The 22,548-nt window shown below is 40.0% G+C and overlaps 1 protein-coding gene across 9 annotated transcripts in view; it reads right to left on the bottom strand.

The window, feature by feature from the left end:
- TLK2 (tousled like kinase 2) overlaps positions 1-22,548 on the bottom strand; it is a 143,884-nt gene that overhangs the window by 79,891 nt on the left and 41,445 nt on the right. For 5 of the 9 annotated variants that reach the window (XM_017950834.3, XM_017950826.3, XM_017950827.2 and 2 more), the window contains 5 exons: positions 16,596-16,667; positions 15,141-15,210; positions 14,239-14,282; positions 13,071-13,166; positions 827-994 (listed from right to left, as the gene is read on the bottom strand). In XM_017950834.3, the coding sequence (XP_017806323.1) occupies positions 827-994; positions 13,071-13,166; positions 14,239-14,282; positions 15,141-15,210; positions 16,596-16,667 (450 nt within the window). The remainder of the gene's footprint in view (positions 1-826; positions 995-13,070; positions 13,167-14,238; positions 14,283-15,140; positions 15,211-16,595; positions 16,668-22,548) is intronic. The other 4 variants (XM_031657661.1, XM_017950831.3, XM_017950833.3 and 1 more) reach the window with 2 other exon arrangements.

The following is a 22,548-nucleotide window of genomic DNA, read 5'->3' as shown; positions in this document are numbered from 1 at the left end:
AAATAAACAGGAAACTTAAATTATAACTGGACAAAATGAACCGGTAACAGGGACAAAATTTGGATAAGTGGTGACAGTTCTGAAAGATGTCCCTGAAAGTAGAATAGAAATAGCGCGATGGGGCTTTCTGTTACTCTTGGCAACAAACAGGTGACCCGGTAGGGCCCAGAAACCAGGAAAAATAACATTTGGTTCAAACTGCATTCATAGCGCCTTATGAAATGAGGTCAAACTTTCATAATATTCAAATTCTTGTTCTTCAAAGATGGAGAAAGAAGTAAGCTGAAAGGAGCAAACAGGTAGCCAAATATTCCTGAGAAAGCTAAGTGTACCAATACTCTGAAGGGGTGAGAAAGCAAGTGTGTACATAGCCCAAATACTACACAGGGCAAATGACCAATAACCTTGCTGTGAGAATGCCTGCCTACATACTAAAACTGTACTGACTTGAGTATTAACTTACATAGATGATGGCTGAAACTTGGAGATTCTATTTTTAATTATATCTTGGTTACTAATGGAATTTGATCTGTATTTTCTTCTCTGTCAATCTAAGATGATGCTTTCCTTCCTTTCCATTGTGGGTTCAGGCATTGACAAAGCAGTCTCCCTCAGGAGTTTGAACCAACGGAGACTGGGAAAAACACAATACATTTAGAAGTGATGTAGAATTAGACATGTTTGGGAATGACGATAAGGGGAGATCACATTTTTAAAAAAAGTATTAGAAATGCCCTTATCTCTCTATCAAAATAATTAATCCAACTTCATCAAGGAGCGCTAGGGCAATGGCAAGGATCTGAATTAACTTAGGCTTTGTACTCACTGAAACAAAAGTGAAGCAGAGGCCAGCTCCCCTTTGTGCCAGCTGCTCTGTGTCAAGCCGAGGTTTTGCTAGCATCACTGACATGAGGGTTGGCAGAGCAGACTGCTCCTCCGTTGCCTCCTTTGCAGCACTGCCATCTAAACCATAGAGGGGCTGTTCTACTCGTCGCTGGAAAACAGTAAAGAAACACACAAATAACATGAAAAACATAATCTGATACTGCCCAAACATGTAACAGGTTAAAAACAGTTATCAAATATAAGATGAATGATTTTTTTAAAAAAGGCCTCTCTAAAAATAATTATGGAGAGCATATCAACATTATCATTGTATTATAACCTATCTAAAAATGTGACTATCTTACTCAAATTCTTTGACACTATATTTTAATGGTTCTATATTTATGAGAGTCTGAATTTACATGTTACTTTGTAGAATTCTACAAATCAACTTTATAATGCCCTCAACCCTACACAGGAAATATTATTTCTATCCTGTAGGTAAATGAAAATTAAGACACTGTCCCGTGACTTTTCTTTTCTTTTTTTTTTTTTTTTTTTTTGAGATGGAGTTTCATTCTTGTTGCCCAGGCTGGAGTGCAGTAGCATGGTCTCTGCTCTCACTGCAACCTCTACCTCCTGGGTTCAAGCGATTCTCCTGTCTCAGCCTCCCAAGTAGCTGGGATTATAGGTGTCACCACGTCTGGCTAATTTTTTTGTATTTTTAGTAGAGACAGGGTTTCACCACGTTGGCCAGGCTGGTCTCAAACTCCTGACCTCAGGTGATCCGCCCGCCTCAGCCTCCCAAAGTGCTGGGATTACAGCCATGAGCCACTGTGCCTGGCCTGTTCCGTGACTTTATAGGTGAAGCTTATTTCACTCTCAATTCTATTCTCACTATACTATATTTAGAAGCAAAAATCTAAAATAAATACAAGCAAAACAAGTTCCACAGTATACTAAAAGGATAATACACCACAATTACGCATAATTTACTCCAGAAACCTAAAAATGATTTGACATTAGCAAATCTACTAATGTAATTCATTACATTAACTTTAGGGAGGGATAAATTAAGATTCTTCCTGTTGGATACCAAAAAGGATAAACACACTGTTAGGCAACTCTTAAAAGACTAGAATTGGCTGGGCACGGTGGCTCATGCCTTGTGGCTCATGCCTATAATCCCAGCACTTTGGGAGGCTAAGGCAGGCGGATCACTTGAGGTCAGGAGTTCAAGACCAGCCTGGCCAACATGGTGAAACCCATCTCCACTAAAAATACAAAAATTAGCCGGGCGTGGTGGTGGGCACCTATAATCCAAGATACTCGAGAGGCTAAGGCAGAAGAATCGCTTAAACCCAGGAGGCGGAAGTTGCAGTGCCACTACACTAAGCCTGGGTAACAGAGCATGACTCCATCTCAAAAAAAAAAAAAAAAGACTGGAATTATCCACTTGTAATGCAATGAAGAGTATGTTTTTCAAAAATCAACATAAAATATCATAACTAATGGTGCTAACACTGGAGACCTTTTCATTAAAGCTAGAAAACAAGACAAAAGTAACATATTCTCATATTAAACGTTATAAAAGTTTTAGCCAATGTAAAAAAGAAAAAATATGAGGTAAAAATATTAGAAATCCAAGATTTTTAGTGTCATTTTTGGATGATATAACTATTCACAAAGGAAACCAACCAAATCAATGGAAAAATTACTATAACAATTAAAAGGAGTTCAGTAAGACGGACAAATACAAAATAAATACACTAAAATCGATAGCTTCCCCAACTGATTTTAATCAGAGCATGTAACAGAAGGAAAAGCAGATTCAAAGTAGCAAACAAAAATCTGTAAAATACTTGAAAGCAAACTTAAGAAACATGCAGAACACCTATGAAGACAAACTATACAGCTTCACAGATGAATATTAAAAATGATCTAAATTAAATGGTAATATCATGTTCCTGGGTTCAGATTCTACAAACATCAAATTTCTCTAAAACCCAAGTTTAAGGTTTTAATTTTGTTTTTGGCCTTTTTCTCTTCCAAGGGATAGTCTTATGGTGGTACAGTAGTCATCTAGGTTCTCTCTCATGCTTTCCTGGGCAGTTGTTTTTGTGGGATTTCACAATAAATTCTAAGGTTCACTTAAAAAAATAATCATAATCAGCCACATAATTTTTCAGAAAGAGTGTCAGGGAAACTTGATCAGATATCGAAACATACTACAATGTTACATTAACTAAAACAGTATCATACAGATACAGAAGCAGACAGATTGACCAGTGGCACAGAATACAGAATTCAGAAACAGATCTATATAATATGGATATATAATTTGTGATTAATGTGCATTTCATATCAGTGGGAACTTATTAAAAAGATGGTAGGACATTTGCGCAGACATTAGAAAAAAAGGGAAAAATAGATTCCTACCTTTCATAACATATAAAAATTACAAGAAGAAAAAATAAACAAATGCTTTTAGAATTTTCTAGTTGTAAAGGACTTTTTAAACATGACATTAAAAATATAAACCATGGGCGGGGCACAGTGGCTCATGCCTGTAATCCCAGCACTTTGGGAGGCCAAGGTGGGCAAATTACTTGAGGTCAGGAGTTTAAGACTAGCCTGGCCAACATGGCAAAACCCTATCTCTACTAAAAATACAAAAATTAGCTGGGCATGGTGGCACGTGCCTGTAGTCCCAGTTACTCGGGAGGCTGAGGCATGAGAATCACTTGAATCCAGGAGGCAGAGGCTGTAGAGAGCCAAGATCACACCACTGCACTCCAGCCTGGGCAACACAGCAAGACCCTGTCTCAAAAGAAAAAAAAAATACACACATACACACACACACACACAAACACACACCATATAGGCATACACCATATGGGAACATCTAAGAATAAGAAAAATCCCATAAGTCATAAAGGAAAAACACTGATAAATTTAACTACTTCAATTTTTTTACATCTGAATGGTAAAAGTCAACATAAAAAGAAAAGATTACAAACAAGCAAAAATATTTACAATATAACAAATCAATAATATAAATAATTTATTAAATCTTAACAAATAATGCTTTACCTATCAGTAAAACAAAAACCAAAAACACACAAATATTTCAAAAGAGACATATGCAAAGGACCTGAACAAGCATTAAAAGAGAAATCCAAAAGGCCATTAAACATATGATGTTTAATATATATAACTAATGAACAAATGCAAGTTAAAACAAGGTATTTTTCTTTATGCAAAGGTTACAATGATAAAATTCAGTATTAGCAGGGTGTGAAAAAATTGGTACTCTCAAACTGCTAATAACCTTCTAGCAATTTATGTGATGACATTTTTAAATGATCATATTCTGACTTGGGAATTACAATTAGGGGATTTATCTGGGAAAAATTTGTAAGTTAAGAAGTATGTATAAGGACGTTCATTACACTATTTATAGAACACAAATGTTTACAAGATATTGGTTAAATAAAGTAATACAATGGAAATAAGAAAACCTATTATATAAACATACGTGTATATCTCAAAAAGTCTAGAAAAATTTGCCCACCATACTCTCTAATAACAGTTCTTTTGGAGGGAACTTTCTATTTCACCATTTCTGAATTGTTGAACTTTCCTAATCTGCATGAATAAAAGAAATAATTTTCCTTAATCAGGAATAGTTCTTTAACGTTTTCATGTCAAAAAATAAAAGTAAAATGATCCTGACAAAGAAATTTAGTTTTTGAATCTATGAATAGAGTCCTCCTCATGATCAACACTCCTACCCCACCAAATGTAACAGTTTAAACTCAGGCTCTAGAACACCTGTGATATCCATTGATGACAACATTCTCACTGCATGGGAGAATGAGCTGCAACAGTAAAATTAAACCTTCCGCCATATATTCAATAAATACCTGCCAAGGATTGAAAGATTTAAAAACATTTATGTAAATATCCTACGTAGGCTACAGCCTTTCCTGTTTGAACCAACCTCTCCCTGGGGAAAAAACAAACAAACAAACTATACAGATAGGATAAAATACGGGCGAACAATAACAGCAAAAAACATTAAAAGCACTGAAGACTTGATTAAATATTGGGCATCTGCCAGGGCAAAATCTAAGGGAAATTAGGAACATCAGACAGGTAAAAGAAACACCAAAGCCACATATGACCTAAGGGCACCTGCAGATCTTGAATTTCCATTTTCAGGGCAACATGGTATCAAGCAGATAGTCACAGACCAAAGCCCAGCCCACCCAAGGGAGAGGGTTCAATAGGAAACCCTTCCCACTTCAAGCTGGGCCTCCAAAGAGCTACCTACATTCTCAAGGAAAGGGTAAACCAGAAGAAAAATTACCCCACCCTCAGATGGCTGCAAGGAAGTTGCCTTGGCAGTATAAGAGTTGGGGGTTCTCTTGAGAAATGTTGACACAATCCAAATCAATATTTCCCAGTAGCTGAAACAAAGCAAACAAAATAAGCAAACTACACAAAATATAAGCTATAAATGCACTAAAGTGGTATATAAAAGAGGTAAAATCTCTAGGTACTCGGAAGGAGCAAATAAAAATTTTCCCTGTAGCCGGGCGCGGTGGCTCAAGCCTGTAATCCCAGCACTTTGGGAGGCCAGACGGTGGATCAATGCAGGTCAGAGGAGACTGAGACCATCCTGAAGCTAACACATGGTGGAAACCTCCGTCTCTACTAAAAAAATAACAAAAACTAGCCGGCTGCATGTACATTTCTCGTAGTCCCAGCTACTCGGGAGGCTGAGGCAGGAGAATGGCGTGAACCCGGGAGGCGGAGCTTGCAGTGAGCTGAGATCCGGCCACTGCACTCCAGCCTGGGCGACAGAGCAAGACTCCGTCTCAAAAAAAAAAAAAAAAAAAAAAAATTTTCCCTGTAGTAATACATCTTCATTCATCCTAGATCTTGAAGAAACCCCCAAAAAACTTTTCAAGAACAATGAGGAGTACACAGTTAAAAAACAAAGCATAAAAGAAATAAAGCCATGAACAACAACTAAGAAAAACAAGCGACACCAGAAACAGATTCATAAAAGCTTCAGATGCTAGAATTATCAAACAGATTATAAAATAATTGTGTCTACCATATTTTAAAAAATAAAAGACAGGCTTGAAAATATCTGCAGAAAATGTAATTCTTTTTCTTCAAAAGGCAGTAACCAATTCAATAGGGCTAACAGCAAATTAGAAACAATAAAACAGGATCTGGGAACTGAAAGGCAAGAAGAAATTACCCATGATGGAGTATATAAAGACAAGAAGAACAAAAATACAAAAAAAGAAGTCAAAAGGCATGGTAATAAAATTATTAAGTATAATGTATGGTTAATTATAATTTCATAAGAGAAGGAAAAGAAGAAAAAATCAGAGATAATATTCAAAGAGACAATGGCTAATTATTCAGAACTAATGAAAGACACCAACCCACAAATTCCAGAAGTTCAAGAAATCACAAGCCAGAGAAATGAAATGACACATCATCATAAAACTACAGAACACCACAGCTAACAACTTTTAAAGCAGTCAGGGGGAAAAAAGCAGATACCTTCAAAGAAACAACAGGCAAATGACAGCTGATTTCTTAATAGTAACAATGGAGGGTTAGAACATGGTAATGAATTACTGCTCAATTGTGTTAAAAGAAAAAAAAAAAGCGAACCTAAAAACATACACAGCCAAAAATACCTTTCAGGAATAAGAGCAAAATAAAGTTATTTCAGTAAACAAAAACCTAGAGAGTTAATCCCTAGCAGATATATTCTAGAAGAATACTAATGGAATACTTAGGCAGAAGGAAAGTGACCCCAGGTGGAAGGTGTAGGATGCAAAAAGGAAAGAAGTACAAAGAGGTAAATACACAGATAAACCTAAACGAACACTGATAGCATTAAACAATAATATTTTATGAGACCAAAAAAAGGCAAAATAAAAACATACACCACTACCACCAAATCAGTAGCAGAGTAAACAGTTAGTGTCCTGAGGACATGATTTTATTTGGTAGAGGATAAAGATACAACTGACTTCAAATTTTGGCACGTGGTAATTTATTTTTTTTTTTGGGGGGGGGGTTTATTTGAAACGGGGTCTCACTTTATGCTCCAGGATGGAGTGCAGTAGTGTGATCATGGCTCACTCCAGCCTCGACTTCCTAAGCTCAAGGAATCCTCCCACCTCAGCCACCTGAGTAGCTGGGACTATAAGGTGCATGCCACCATGCCTGGCTAATTTTTAAATGTTTGTTTGTTTGTTTCTGAGACGGAGTCTCGCACTGTCACCAGGGCTAGAGTGCAGTGGCGCGATCTCGGTTCACTGCAAGCTCTACCTCCCGGGTTCAAGAGATTCTCCTGCCTCAGCCTTCTGAGTGGCTGGGATTACAAGCACCTGCCACCAAGCCCAGCTAAGTTTTTGTATTTTTAGTAGAGGTATGGGTTCATCATGTTGGCCAGGCTGGTCTCGAACTCCTGACCTCATGATTTGCCTGCCTTGTAGAGACAGGGGTCTCACTATATTGCTTAGGTTGGCCTCGAACTCCTCAGCTGGAGTAATCCTCCCACGAGGGTTCCCAGGTCTCCCAAAGTGCAAGGATTACACGCGTGAGCCACCATGCCTGGCCGTAAGTGGTACTTTCTAAGAGAAACACCAAAGACAGCCTAGCTACTAGTAGAAGAGGAAAAGAGAAAATGACTTAAAAAAAAAAATTCAATCTAAATGAAGGCAAGAAATTAAAGAAAAAGGAACACAGAAGAGGCAGGGTAAATAAAAAACACATTAAACGATGATATATCTAAACTTAATAGAGTGGTAATTATAATGAATGTAAATAGGATAATAGAAAAATTTTAGACTTAAGAGAAAAAAATCTAATTACATGGTATTTGCCAAAGAAAGAAAACATAATAATGCAAAGTTGACAGTATTAAGAATGGAAATAGTTATACCTCACAATGGTTTGGATATATTAAACATCACATAAACCACATTTATAGCAAAGGGCTTCAGCCAGGCTCGGGGGCTCACACCTGTAATCCCAATACTTTGGGAGGCCGAGGCAGGCGGATCACTTGATGCCAGGAGTTCCAGACCAGCCTGGCCAACATGGAGAAACCCCAACTAAAAATACAAAAAGGTTATCTGGGCATGGTGACACATGCCTGTAATCCCAGGTACTTGGGAGGCTGAGGCACAAGAATCACTTGAACCCAGGAGGCGGAGGTTGTAGTGAGCTGAGATTGTGCACTGCACTCCAGGCGAGGCAACAGAGCGAGAACCAGTCTCAAAAATAAAAATTAAAATTGAAAAATAAAGCAAAGAGCTTTAAAGAGATGAAGAGAATCATAATACATGTAACAAAATTTAATATAAATATAAGAAACAGACAACTTCCACAATCACAGCGAGAGATACGAATATACTCACCGCTCTTAATAATTGATAGAACAGCCAAAAATAAAAATACGTAAGATTTAAACACTGAGTTTACTTACTGGCAAAACTAAACTATTTTGTTTATGGATTCATACATGGATAGTTTAAACTACATGAAAACGAAAATGATTACCACAAAAACTAGCCGAGTGATCACTTCTAGGGTAGTGGGAGTTGTGATCAGGGAACCGCATATAGGTTTCCAGCTGCTGGAAATAGTTTACCTCCCTATGTAACAATTACACAGAGTTAACTTTATAGTGATTTTCTGGGAGCTTTTTTTGTGAAGGATCAGATAGAAATATATTAGGTTTCGCAGGCCATGTCAGTCTCTGTCACATATCCTACGTTTCTAAAACCTTTTAAACATCTAAAAATCACTTTGAGCTTGCCAAGTGCGGTGGCTCACGCTTGTAACTCCAGCACTTTGGGAGGCCAAGGCGGGTGGATTACTTGAGGTCAGGAGTTCGAGGCCAGCCTGGCCAACATGGCAAAACCTCATCTCTACTAAAAATACAAAAATTAGACAGGCGTAGTGGTGCACGGCTGTAATCCCAGCTACTCAGGAGGCTGAGGCAGGAGAATCGCTTGAACCCAGGAGGCTGAGGTTGCAGTGAGCCAACACTGCGCCACTGCACTCTAGCCTGGGAGATAGAGTGAGACTCTGTCTCCAAAAATAAAATAAATTTAAATGAAATAAATTTAAAAAAATAAAAATCATTCCTAGCTAGCCAGCTGTGACCTGTCTTTTGCCAACTCCTGGATAAAAACTTTCACGTTTTACATACTTTTTGTATTTTTTATAGTTAACACAAATACAAAATAATCTTTTACAGGAAAAAAGGTGAAAATAATTTTTTATCCATCTATTCTTCCCTGTCAGCACAATTTTGAACACCTATTGTGTCCCAAGCACTGTTTTGGATGCTGGAGACTGAAAATGAAATGAGACATTATTGCTTACATGTCAAGTGGGGGAAATTAGTTTAAAAATTACACCTTTATGTAACAAGAGACAGCAGTAAACGAAGCAAAGCAAAATCTCCTTTCTTATGAGATTAACATTCTAGGCCGGGTGCAGTGGCTCACGCCTGTAATCCCAGCACTTTGGGAGGCCGAGGTGGTCAAATCACGAGGTCAAGAGACCAAGACCATCCCGACCAAGATGGTGAAACCCCGCCTCTACTAAAAATACAAAAAATTATCTGGGCGTGGTGGCACATGCCTGTAGTCCCAGCTACTCGGGAGGCTGAGGCAGGAGAATTGCTTGAAACCGGAAGGCAGAGGTTGCAGTGAGCCAAGATCGCACCCCACTGCACTCCAGCCTGGGCAACAAGAGCGAAACTCCGTCTCAAAAAAAAAAAAAAAAAAAATTATAGTGGGAAGACGGTCAATTAACTAATTATAGAGTTGAAAATTAAAATATATAAATTATTAAATGAAAATTAAACTTATAACACACCAATGACAATAAATGACCTACAAAATAGACAATGAAATGGATAAACCTCACAAAAGTAACATGCAACAAAAGGAGCCAGACACAAAAGTATACACTGAATGTCTTTTATGCAAGATACAAAAAAAATTCATCTATGTTGTTAGAGGTCAGGCTAGTGGCTATCCACAGCGGCAGGGAGGGGGTAACTGAAAGGGAACTCAGGGGGACTTCTGTAGCACTGGTAATATTTCTTGTGCTTGCAGAGTTTGTGAAAATTCATGTGAACTGTAGACTTACAATGTGTACTCCTCTGTATATATAAATATAAATCAACAAAAAATTTAAGTATATATTAAAATGTATGGGTGTGTCAGGTACCAATAACTTAAGAATTAAAATAAAGTACAGTTAGGAACAAAGTGACAAGGTATGAGGGACTGCTATTTTAGAGAAGCTGGCTAACGGAGACCGCTCGGCTAAGGTCATTTTTGAGCAACAACCTGAAGAAGAGATTGCTGATATCTGAGAAAAGAATGTTCCTGAAGAGGGAATAACAAGTACAAAGACTCTGAAGCAAAAGCATTCTTCACAGAGCTCAAGGAGGCCAGTGTGGCTGCAGTGGCATGAAGGAGAGGGAGAATGGCTGCAGATGTCAGAATCGGGTGGACGGTGGTGAGCACAGATCACGCAAGAGCTTTTAGGTCACATGAAGACTTCAGTCTAGGAAGTGTTGAGCAGAGGAGTGCTAGGATGTGTCTGAACATTTTAACACTTACTCGGGCTATTACATTCAGACTAGGTGAAACAAGGGCAAAAACAGGGAGACTACTTTGAAAGCTAATGCAGTGAACTGGAAAAATAGAAAAGTGGTCATATTCTAATACATTTTAAAGGAAAACCAGGATTTTCTGATGGATTACATTTGGGGCATGAGGTTGTGACCTGAAAAACCAGATGGTGTTACCTGTCATTTACCAGGACAAGGCAGATTACAGGAAGAGCAGTTCAATGTTATTGTTATGGTAGGGCAGGGAAAGCAAGAGTTCGTTTTTGGACATGCTCAAGCAGTACAAGTGGAAATGTCAAGTAGACAGCTGGATACATAATTATTGGGGAGACCAGACCCATGTGAAGGGCTAGCAAGTTCATTCATCTCAAAGGCAGATGGATGTGGGTACTGATGCAAGGAGCTTGGCAAATCTGAGGTAGGAGCATGTGGAAATGCTCTTCTGATCGTTTCTATTTTCTCAGTAACATAAAAAAGGAAGGCCATCAGTTAGTAGAAGAATTGCTGGAGATTTGCAGGAGATGACAAAAACAGGACATATTCATGGAGGAAAGGGAACTAAGTAGAAATACAGTAGGACTGGCAGGCAGTGAGAGGTACACATGAGGCAAGTGCTCATGACCTGAAGATCAGTCAGTCACCTTGGTGTGTGTGTTTTCCTCCAACCATGCTGAGTAGCCTAGAGGCAAGCAAGGAAAAGGTGGAGGATTAAGCTTTGGTTCCTATTTTAACACCTCATCTATACCCAGATTTGCATGATGATGAGGCTCAGCCACATTCACATAGCTAGCAAAAATATCTACAGATTATTGCGTTCATCTCTTTTGTCTTCAGGTAAGATTCAACCTAAACTGACACATGAGAGATGGGTGGTCACACCATTAAAAACCAAATGAAAAGGGGATTTCCAGAAGAAAAGAGTGATAGACAACACTGAGAAATTCTATAAAACATATCTGTCCCAAATAGATAATCTGCAATCTCATTTAATGTCTGTTAGACTTTAACTGGTTTGAAACTTAAGAAAAACAGAGACACAGGCCTCTTCAACAGTTATCTAACAAACCTCAACCTGCCCAAATTGGATCTATCATCAAACATTTCTAACATTTTAAACTATGGCAAGGATGGTCTGACACAATGGCTAATGCCTGTAATCTCAACACTTTGGGAGGTGGAGGCGGGCAGATCACATGATCTCAGGAGTTTGAGACCAGCCTGGGCAACATGGTGAAACCACGCCTCTACAAAGAAATAAAAAAATTAGCCGGGCGTAGTGGTACATGCCTGTAGTATGAGCTACTTAGGAGGATGAGTTGGGAGAATCACTTGAGCCCAGGAGGCGGAGGTTGCAGTGAGTCATGATCGCACCACTGCACTCTAGCCTGGATGACAAAGCGAGATTGTCTCAAAAAAAAGAAAAGAAAATTATATATATATGGCAAGGATGACACAGTAATAGCCAAAACTTCTTAGTTGTTTTCATAAGTTTAACTTATGTTTTCATAAGTGCTTCAATAATTACAATAATCCTAATGAATGAAGGTTTTTATGAGACAGTAGAGGGGGAGGAAGTACATTTTAAAATACTTTAACAATACAGAAGCCTAAATCGCCTAGGAAATGAGTACTATTACACAACTCTACCAAGGCAAAGAAAAACAACTTCCTAAAAATCAGTGATCTAAAATAAAAACTTCTGTCCCAGAGACCCTGTCTCCCAAGATCCCACCTAAGGCAATACCTAAGGCATTAGGGGATAGAGCACACTCTTGAGTAAGAAGTCTTACACAGTATCAACAAATAATGTGAAGACACCGGAGCAAATAAACATACTCCTACATTGGCTTACTCAGGAATTCTCAACCTCGGCACCACTGATATTTTGGACCAGGTAATTTTTTTTTGCAGGGAGGCTGTCCTAACATTACAGAATGTTTACCAGCATCCCTGACTTCTGCCCAGTAGATGCCTATAGTGTCATTCCCATACCTTTGAGCTGTGACAACCAATAATGACTCCAGTTATTGACAAATGTCCCTGAGGGGCAAAACTGCCACCAACTGAGAACCACTAACTTAGGTATGTTTTTAAGACCTTCAGATCTCTCTTACAGGCTGGAAACAAACCTATCACAAATCTGTATAGCATTAGTTTTTCTAGTACATTACTGAGTAAGCTCTGGAGAAAACTCAATTATGCCAGAAGCTGGTCAAATTTTAAAATTAAAAAACCCTACAGGAACATACAAATTTGGCAAGGGAAAAAATCTAATGTTTCGATTGGAATCAATTCTTTGACAGACTACTGAGCTGTAGGATTAGAGGTAATTTATTATATAGAGATAATAGGATTGGCTCTTCTGTAAAAAGCTAATTTACTGATACAGATTTGAATCTAAGTAAGGGATTCATAGGTAAAACTATGAACTCTTCTCCCTAATGCTTCATTCCCTGTGGGTAATTAATGAAAGAGAAACTTTGCTTGAGTGTTTCTGGGCATCTTGTCTCCTACAACAGGTGTCAAATTTCTCCAGGTGAATGCTTACCGGTAAGGGATTGGATAAGGAATGTTGCGGTGAGGATCGTGCAACTGGTGGAACACTTCTGCCAGGGCTGGTTCCTGGCCCGCTTCCCCCAGCAAACTGGCCAACAGGGAAAAACGGATATGAATAATTCAAAACAGTACTATGCTTCAGATAAGGAGAGTAAAAGATTAATACACAAACAGATCTTAATTATATGGCCCCTTTAAGTTAATACATCTTACTCTAGAGAGAAAATGCCACACAAGTCAAATTCTGCTAACTTTTTAATGAGATTTTTAAGAAGGAGCTCCAGCAGAAATATACCAAGATATAAAGAAAACATGGCTAGAAAGCTGAAGGTATACATGATTTTGAAAGGACATGAGAGAAGAATGTTTTCCCTTCTTGTCTCAAAATACACGAAGCAGAAATGCAGTGGTGCAGTGGATGTTAGTGTCTTTAGTAACCACTAACGATGGGTCAGGGAACTCACTACATGTTCCACTGGACTAAAGGGAGGAGGACAAAAGAAGAGTCCAAGTCATTCCACCTCAATCTTTGTAAGACACAAAACCTCGTCTGGCCAAGAGAAAAATCACCTCATTTGTGAATTCTTACATCATCACAGACAAGACACATAATAAATTTAAATTTAGGAAGGCAGCAGCAGTTTTCTCTTATTGAGAGATGGGGCAGCATTAACTGATGAAGATGGGGAGAAAGGGAAGAAGAGTACAGTAAAGGCAAAACATTACTTTCTTTCTTTCTTTTTTTTGGGGTGGGGGGAGACAGGGTCTCACTGTCACCCAGGCTGCAGTGCAGATCATGGCTCACTGCAGCCTCGACTTCTCAGGCTCAAGTGATCCTCCCACCTCAGCCTCCCAGGCAGCCAGGACTACAGGTGTGTGCCACCACACCTGGCTAATTTTTCTATTTTTTTGTAGAGACAGGGTTTCCCCATGTTGCCCAGATTGGTCTCGAACTCCTGGGTTCCAGCGATCCTCCCATCTCGGCCTCCCAAAGTGCTGGGATTACAAGCATAAGCCACGTCGCCTGGCCAAAATATTACTTTCTAAAGCCTCAAATGAACACAAGGATTCAGGTTTTTTTTAAAAAAATCACTACAGAGTTTGGTTTTTTGTTTGTTTGGGTTTTTTTGTTGTTTGTTTTTTCAAAAAATGTAACTTACCTCAAAGTAATCACTAATTTTATGTCCCCTAGGAGTGCCTTTCCCTGAAAATGAAACCAAAGTAAATACAGTTTTTCCAATACACATATAAACCATCATTCACTAAAATGTACTATACATTCAGTAACTACATACATTGCTATAAACCCAAGCGTCACCTTTACTTGTAACAAATGAGCCAAAATACCTTAGCCTAAGAACAGACTATTTCCTCCATAAAATAAAGGACTGAACAAGCAGTGAAAGGAAGAATTTTTCACAGCTTTAAGATTCAGTAATTTTTCTTGTCACTTTGGGAGAATTGTGCTCCCAAAGACAAAATGAACTATCTGCAGATTTTAAAAGATAAGAAGGATGCAACAAGACTGGGCTTTCTATTCCTTAGAATGGGAGAAAAAAAAGCCAAGCCATTTTTTCTTTCTTTGATTATATAAAGATATTTGGCATTATAACCATCATGTTTACAGATTTATCCCAGTGGGTTCCAATATTCAACTAAACAACTGCCATGAAAGATCTGTAGGCAGAAAGGACAGTAATGTAAATGAAGCAGTTCCAGCTGGCTGTCATTAACAAATCACTGATCTAACACAAGTTAGAGTTAAAACTCTGACATAACCTCTTTTTTGTACAATATATGCTTGACGTAAAGAAAAACCTGTGGTTAAGAAGATTGTTAGCTTACAACAGGGAAAACAAAGAGTCCCCGAAGAACTAACACTGTTTTGTCAGGTGTATATCAAATGGCAAGTCTGTAATAAACAGTCTGATATTCCCTTAAGATACACAAACCGCCTTTATCAGGAATCCCTGTGTACAAACTAATTATTTAGTTTGAGTTAGAAAATTCTATCTAAGTACATTAGAATTGAGTACTTTTGTTGATACGAAATTATTACTACCTTGGCTAGTTTCATATGGTTCAGCTTTTCTTTTCCGATTTCGCTGGTCATTCTGCTTTTTCTCGGGAGTCTGTTAAAAACCATATACGTCACAATTAGCATTTTGGTAAATTTTTCACATTAGGAAAACAGCGAGTATACACAAAATACATAAACAGATATAACTGGTCCAGACAAGTCCTGAATCACTGTCTTCCTCTTAAAACTGAGTATAATCAAAGAGTATTAGGGTCTAGAACCAAACCATCCACACAATTTCTGTCAAACTCCTTAAAATATCAGAGCTTCAGTTTATTCATCTGTAAATCAGAGGTACTACAAAACTTTCATAAGATATTTAATAGAGCACAAATGTAGGATAAATGTCCACCATACGTTAAGTTCTCAGAAAACTGCTGTTACAGTACTTCTACTTTAAATCCAATCTTTTTTCCAAAAAGGAGAGATCTGCAAAGTGCAAAGTAGGTGGCTACAGACTTACACTTAGACCCATCTACAGGCAGCTAGGTTATATGCCTTAAAAAAAAACAAAAACAAAAAACAAAACAAAAACAACCTTGTGCATGAGGGCTGTGAAAAGCTAAGCAAATGAACAAAAAATCTTGACCAGGCACTGTGGCTCATGTCTGTAATTCCAGCACTTTGAAGGCTGAGGTGGGAGGATGGCTTGAGTTCCAGACCAGTTTGGGCAACACAGCGAGACCTCGTCTCTATAAAAATATTTTTAAAAATTAGCCGGGCATGGTGGCACCTAGCTATTCAGGAGGCTGAGACAGGAGGACTGCTTGAGTTCAGGAGTGTCAGGTTACAATCAGCTATGATTGCCCCACTGCACCCCGGCCTGCATGACAGAGTGAGGCCATGTCTCGAAAAAAGTTGTAAAAATAAAATCAGTCAATCAATTTTATCTTACATTTAAACAGGAACAATATTGCAAATATCTATCCTTTATTGATGGCAACTAAGCAAAAATTTTAAAATATATAAGATCCACACATGATTATAATAGTAAAAACTCATGAGGGCCACATCACAGCTGTATGTATGCAAAGAGCACACAACTCAAAGCAGAGCAATTGACACACAGTCTAACAGCACCCAGGGAGTTAATTAAGCAGTGCTATCTTTTCTCTGAGATGGGGGTCTCACTCTGTCGCCCAGGCTGGAGTGCAGTGGTGCCATCACAGCTCACTGCAGCCTCATCCTCCCAGGCACAAACAATCCTCCCACCTTAGCCTCCAAGTAGCTGGGGCCACAGGTATGCACCACCACGCCCTGCTAAGTTTTTTTGTAGAAATGAGTTCTTACTATGTTGCCCAGGCTGGTCTCGAACTCCCAGCCTCAAGCAATCTGCCCACCTCCGCCTCCCGAAGTGCTGGGATTATAGCCTTGAGTCACCAAGCCTCGCCCAAAAGTGGAAGTATGAAAAGTCTTGCCATGAACATAGCTTCTTACCTCTACTTCTTTATCACTCAAGGATCCCACGCTACACAAACTCTGGTTGGAAGACTCACTATTAAGTGGTCCCTGAAAGAAAAAAAAAAAATCATAAATAAATAAATTTTAATTTAAGAGGATAGTAAAACTGAAGAAGCAGCAGCCTGATGGTGTTTTTTTTTTTTTTTTTTTTTTTGAGACGGAGCTTCACTCTTGTCACCTAGGCTGGAGTGCAGTGGCATGATCTCGGCTCGCTGCAACCTCTGCCTCCTGGGTTCAAGCGATTCTCCCACCTCAGCCTCCCAAGTAGCTGGGATTACAGGTGCTCACCACCACATCCAGCTAATCTTTGTATTTTTAGTAGAGATGGGGTTTCACCATGTTGGCCAGGCTGGTCTCAAACTCCTGACCTCAGGTGATCAGCCTGTCTCAACCTCCCAAAGTGCTGGGATTACAGGCATGAGCCACCACACCGGGCCAAAGCCTGATGATTCTGATGACTAACTCAGGTCAGAGAAGGCAAAAGTTAACTGCATCAACTTCAAGCCAACCTGAATAGAACTCAACTGCGGTGCTGCACCCTCTATATTAAAATTATCTACCATTATTTTCATTTATTTTACAAACTCTGTACTCATGTGCAGATTTTCCCTTCTATAGTACTTCCACATGTACCGAATTGTTTATGGAAAATAAACATGAGAAATCAACTCTCTTGGCCTCTTATAACACAAAAAAACAGTACCTGAAAGTTGAGATGTTAAGGGGTATATTAAGAGTTCCTTACGAAGCATGGTCAAAGCTCATATGAAGGAAATGTTTTTCTAAGCTAAGCCTTATGGAGGCATGAATGCTAGCTCAAAAAAAGTTTATCGGAGACTGACACTGAGAATAACAGTATAAGGAAGCTCCACTACCTGCTCCTCAGTGGAAGCAGCGAAAATTATCAAACAACAAGCACTCAAAGTCTCTGAGTCCTAAAGGCAAACAGGAAATGAAGAAACAGGCTGAGCATGGTGGCTCATGCCTATAATCCAAGCATTTTGGGAGGCTGTAGTGGGTAGATCACTTGAGGTCAGGAGTTTGAGACCAGGCTGGCCAACATGGTGAAACCCCGTCGTTACTAAAAATATAAAAATTGGCTGGGCATGGTGGCTCACACCTGTAATCTCAGCACTTTGGGAGGCTGAGGCAGGTAGATTACCTAAGGTCAGTTCAAGACCAGCCTGATCAGCATGGTGAAACCCCATCTCTACTAAAAATACAAAAATTGGCCAGGCCATGGTAGCAGGCACCCGTAATCCCAGCTACTCAGGAGGCTGAGGCAGGAGAATTGCTTGAACCCAGGAGGTGGAGGCTGCAGTGAGCCAAGATCACACTACTGCACTCCAGCCTGGGTGACAAGAGCAAGGGTCCGCCTCAAAAAAAAAAAAAAACACACAAAAAATTAGCTCAGCATGGTGGCGCATGCCTGCAATCCCAGCTACTTGGGAGGCTGAGGCAGGAGAATCTCCTGAACCCAGGAGGCAGAGGTTGCAGTGAGCAAAGATCACACCACTGCACTTTAGCCTGGGCGACAGTGAGACTCTGTCTCAAAAAAAAAAAAAAAAGAAAGAAACATTTATTCAATAAACTCTACGAAAATTCAGTCAGAAAAGTGACAGTCTATGGAATCTGAACAAAGATCCCACTCCCGGCCCCATCAGCTAGGCTCTGGGTGCTGCAGCCAAGAACGCAAGTGTCCCCTTTCCCCAAAATCCAAGCCTGAGGGCTTTTTTTTTTTTTTTTTTTTGAGACAGGGTCTTGCTTTTGCTCTTGTTTTGTTGTCCAGGCTGGAGGGCAGTGGTGCGATCTTGTCTCACTGCCACCTCTGCCTCGTGGGTTCAAGCGATTCTCCCGCCTCAGCCTCCCGAGTAGCTGGGATTACAGGTACATGCCACCACAAAATCAGCTAATTTTTGTATTTTTAGTAGAGATGTTTTTTGTTGTTGTTGTTGTTGTTGTTGTTTTGAGATGGAGTTTCACACTGTCGCCTAGGCTGGAATGCAGTGGCGCAATCTCAGCTTACTGCAAGCTCCGCCTTCTGGGTTCACGCCATTCTCCTGCCTCAGCATCCCGAGTAGCTGGGACTACAGGCGCCCGCCACCATGCCCAGCTAATTTTTTTATTTTGTTTAGTAGAGATGGGATTTCACCATATTAGCCAGGATGGTCTCTATCTCCTGACCTCGTGATCTGCCCGCCTCGGCCTCCCAAAGTGCTGGGATTACAGGTGTGAGCCACCGTGCCTGGCCCAAGAGATGGGGTTTTACCATATTTGCCAGGAGGGGCTCGAACCCTGGCCTCAAGTGATTTGCCTGCCTCAGTCTCCCACAGTACTAGGATTACAGGTGTGAGCACTGCACTAAGCCCCAAGGGCTCTCTTTATTCCTGGGAGGGATGCAACTTCAGCATTTCTCATCCTGCCCTGACTTCTGTTGCTAAGGCTAAGTCTCGGGCAAGTACCATCAGAGGCAGGGGCTCCCTTCTTCTGCTCAATCCCTACTTGTGGAAAAGGGGCCCTTTCATAGGCATGACACATTGAGAATACTGGGAACCCAAACACCCTTTTCCCCAGCTCATGGGACAGTGGTTCCACAACAGGAGAGACAAGCCAAGAGGACCCCAGGCTGCTGACCTGCCCCACACCCTCCTAGAGCTGGGGTAGCATTCACAGAAAAGCTTGCCATTGCCCCCACCTCTACCACTAGAACACTGGCTCAGATACTTTGCCTAAGGGAAGAAACAGGAACACAGAGTATCTCAAAGGACCTAACTTCACTTACAGGAGTGTGACAAGTTTCAGTCTAAGGGTGTTCCCAAAAACAATGGGGGTTGTGGTACTAGGCAAGTGGAAAGAGGATGTGAAGAAGATACAGCCTAGACTGCAGACTGGCTAGTTTGTAGGAGAGACCCAGGGCATAAAACAGCCACCAGGAGCCTTCCTTTTATAACTAATGACTAGTTCAGCAAGGCTGTAGAATACAAGATTGATAGACAAAAATTCATTTTTTAATACTTGCAATGAACAATCTGAAAATGAAGAAAAAAATTCCATATACAGTAGCATCAAGAGGAAGAAATAATTCTATAGTATAAACAATAATAATTTATTATTGTTTCGCCATGTTGGCCAGGCTGGTCTCGAACTCCTGACCTCAGGTGATCCACCCACCTCCACCTCCCAAAGTGCTGGGATTACAGGCGTGAGCCACCACACCAGGCCCCAGCTGACTTCTTTGTAGAAATCAGTAGGCAAATTCTAACATGCATATGGAATTGCTAGGAACCAATTCTGAAAAAGTAGGAAGACTCATACTTCACCACCTAAAACAAAGCCACAGTAATCAAGACAGTACAGTACTAGCATAAGGTTAGATCAGTGGAATAGAATTGAGAGTCCAGGAATAAATCCATAATTGTGGTCAAATGATTTTTGACAAGGGTGCCAACACAATTCAATGAGGGAAAGAATAGTCTCTTCAGCAAATGGTGCCAGGAGTAGATAGCCACAGGCAAAACAATGAAGTTGTACCCTTGCTTCACATCCACATAAAAATTAACTCAAAACAGGCTGGGAGCAGTGGCTCACTCCTATAATCCCAGCACTCTGGGAGGCCAAGATGGGTGGATCCCTTGAGCTCAGGAGTTCGAGACCAGCCTGGCCAACATGGTGAAACCCCATCTCTACCCAAAATACAAAAAATTAGCCAGGCACGGTGGTGTGCACCTGTGGTCCCAGCTACGTGGAGGCTGAGGTGGGCAGATCACATGAGCCCGTGAAGCAGAGGTTGCAGTGAGCCAAGATCACACCACTGCACACTGCACTCCAGCCTGGGTGACAGAGCCAAGATCGTTGTCTCAAAACAAAACAATTATGAGTAAAATAAGAACATGTTTATCACTTAATTTGAAAAGCAATTTTTTCCTATTTTTATGTTACTGCTGATATACAGAAATTATCAATTTTCATGGTTTTTAATCTTCATAATCATTTTCAGTCTTCTCCTTTCCTTTTTTTTGGAGATGGAGTTTCGCTCTGTAGCCCAGGCTGGAGTGCAAAGGTGTGATCTCAGCTCACTGCAACCCCTGCCTCCTGAGTTCAAGCAATTCTCCCGCCTCAGCCTCCCAAGTAGCTGGGATTACAAGCACACACCACCATGCCTGGCTAATTTTTTTGTATTTTTAGTAGAAAAGGGGTTTCACCATGTTGGCCAGGCTGGTCTGGAACTCCTGCCTTCAAGTGATCCGTCCAGCTCAGCCTCCCAAAGTGCTGGGATTATAGCCATAAGCCACTGCGCCCAGCCCAGTTTGTTCCTTTCGATTTAATTGTTTAGGTACAAAATCATAGCATTTGTAAATAACAAGGTTTTATCTTCCTTTCTATAACTTATACCTCTTATCTGTTTTACCTTTTACTGCACTGAATAAAACACGAAACAATAATCATAAAAAACATTTTTCCGTTCTTCATTTTCATGGTAACACCTCTAAAGCTTTACCATTAAAAACTATATTAACCCATTTATGCCTGAGGTTGCAAATTTTTTCTGTGAAAACTCAGACCTTGGTGATGACCTTGAGCAGCAGAATATAAATAACTCCCACAAGCTTAGCAACCAATAATGAAACACTAAGCATAAATGTGCTAAGACCCCAAACGGACAAAACAATCTTGAAAAATAACAAAGTTGGAGGTCCCACACTTCTTGATTTCAAAACTTACTACATGCCGGGTGCGAAGGCTCACACTTGTAATTCCAGCACTTTGGGAGGCCGAGGTGAGCAGATCACCTGAGGTCAGGAGTTTGAGACCAGCCTGGCCAACATGGTGAAACCTGGTCTCTACAAAAAATACAAAAATTAGCTGGGTGTGGTGGCAGGCGCCTGTAATTCCAGCTACTCGGGAGGCTGAGGCAGGAGAATCACTTGAACCCGGCAGGAGGAGGTTGCAGTGAGCTGAGATCATGCCACAGAACTCCAGCCTGGGCTACAAAGACTCCATCTCAAAAAAAAGAAAAAAAGGAAGAAAACAGGGAGAAAGTGTTATAGCGTTGAATTTAGCAACGATTTCTCGAATGTGACACCAAAAATAGGGATAAAAACAGTAAAAATACATAAAATAGGCATCAAAATTTAAAATCTCTGTGCATTAAACGACATAATCAACAGAATAAAAAGGAAACCCATGGAATGGGAGAAAATAATTGCAATTTATATATATGGTAAGGCATTAATAACCCAAATATATGAATAACTGCTACAACTCAACAACAACAAAATAACAACCCAATAAAAAAATGGGCAAAGGACTTGAACAGATATTTCTCCAAAGATATAAAAATGGCCAACGACCACATGAAAAGATGCTCAAAGTCACTAATTTCAGGAAACTGCAACTCACAACAAGACATCACCTCATACCCATTGAGGTGGCCACTACCAAGAAAACAAAAAACCAACCAACCCCACAAAACAACAAGTATTGGTGAGGATGTGGAGTAACTAGAACACTTGTACACTGTTGATGGGAATGTAAAATGGTGTAGCCACTATGGAAAACTATGGCAGTTCCTCCAAAACAGAATTACCGTATGATACAACAATTCCATTTCTGGGAATATACCCAAAACAGTTGAAAGCAGGGCCTCAAAGAGATAGCTGTGCAACCATGTTCACAGCAGTATTATTCACAATAGCCAAAAGGTGGAAGCAACTCAAATACCCATCAACAAATGAATGGATAAAAAATGTGGTGTATACATGAAATTCTACATTCTACAACATGGATAAACCCTGAGAGCATTATGCTAAGTGAATAAGCCAGTCACAAGAAGACAAATACTTTGTGATTACACTTAGATGAGGCACCTATAATAGTCAAATTCATAGAGACAAAGTAGAACGGTAGCTGCCAGGGATTGGGGGGGAAG

The sequence above is a fragment of the Papio anubis genome, chromosome 17, assembly GCF_008728515.1.
Source record: "Papio anubis isolate 15944 chromosome 17, Panubis1.0, whole genome shotgun sequence".
NCBI classification, from domain to species: Eukaryota; Metazoa; Chordata; class Mammalia; order Primates; family Cercopithecidae; genus Papio; species Papio anubis.
Note: the sequence above shows the minus strand (reverse complement) of the source record. Positions and strands in the feature narration are given on the sequence as shown.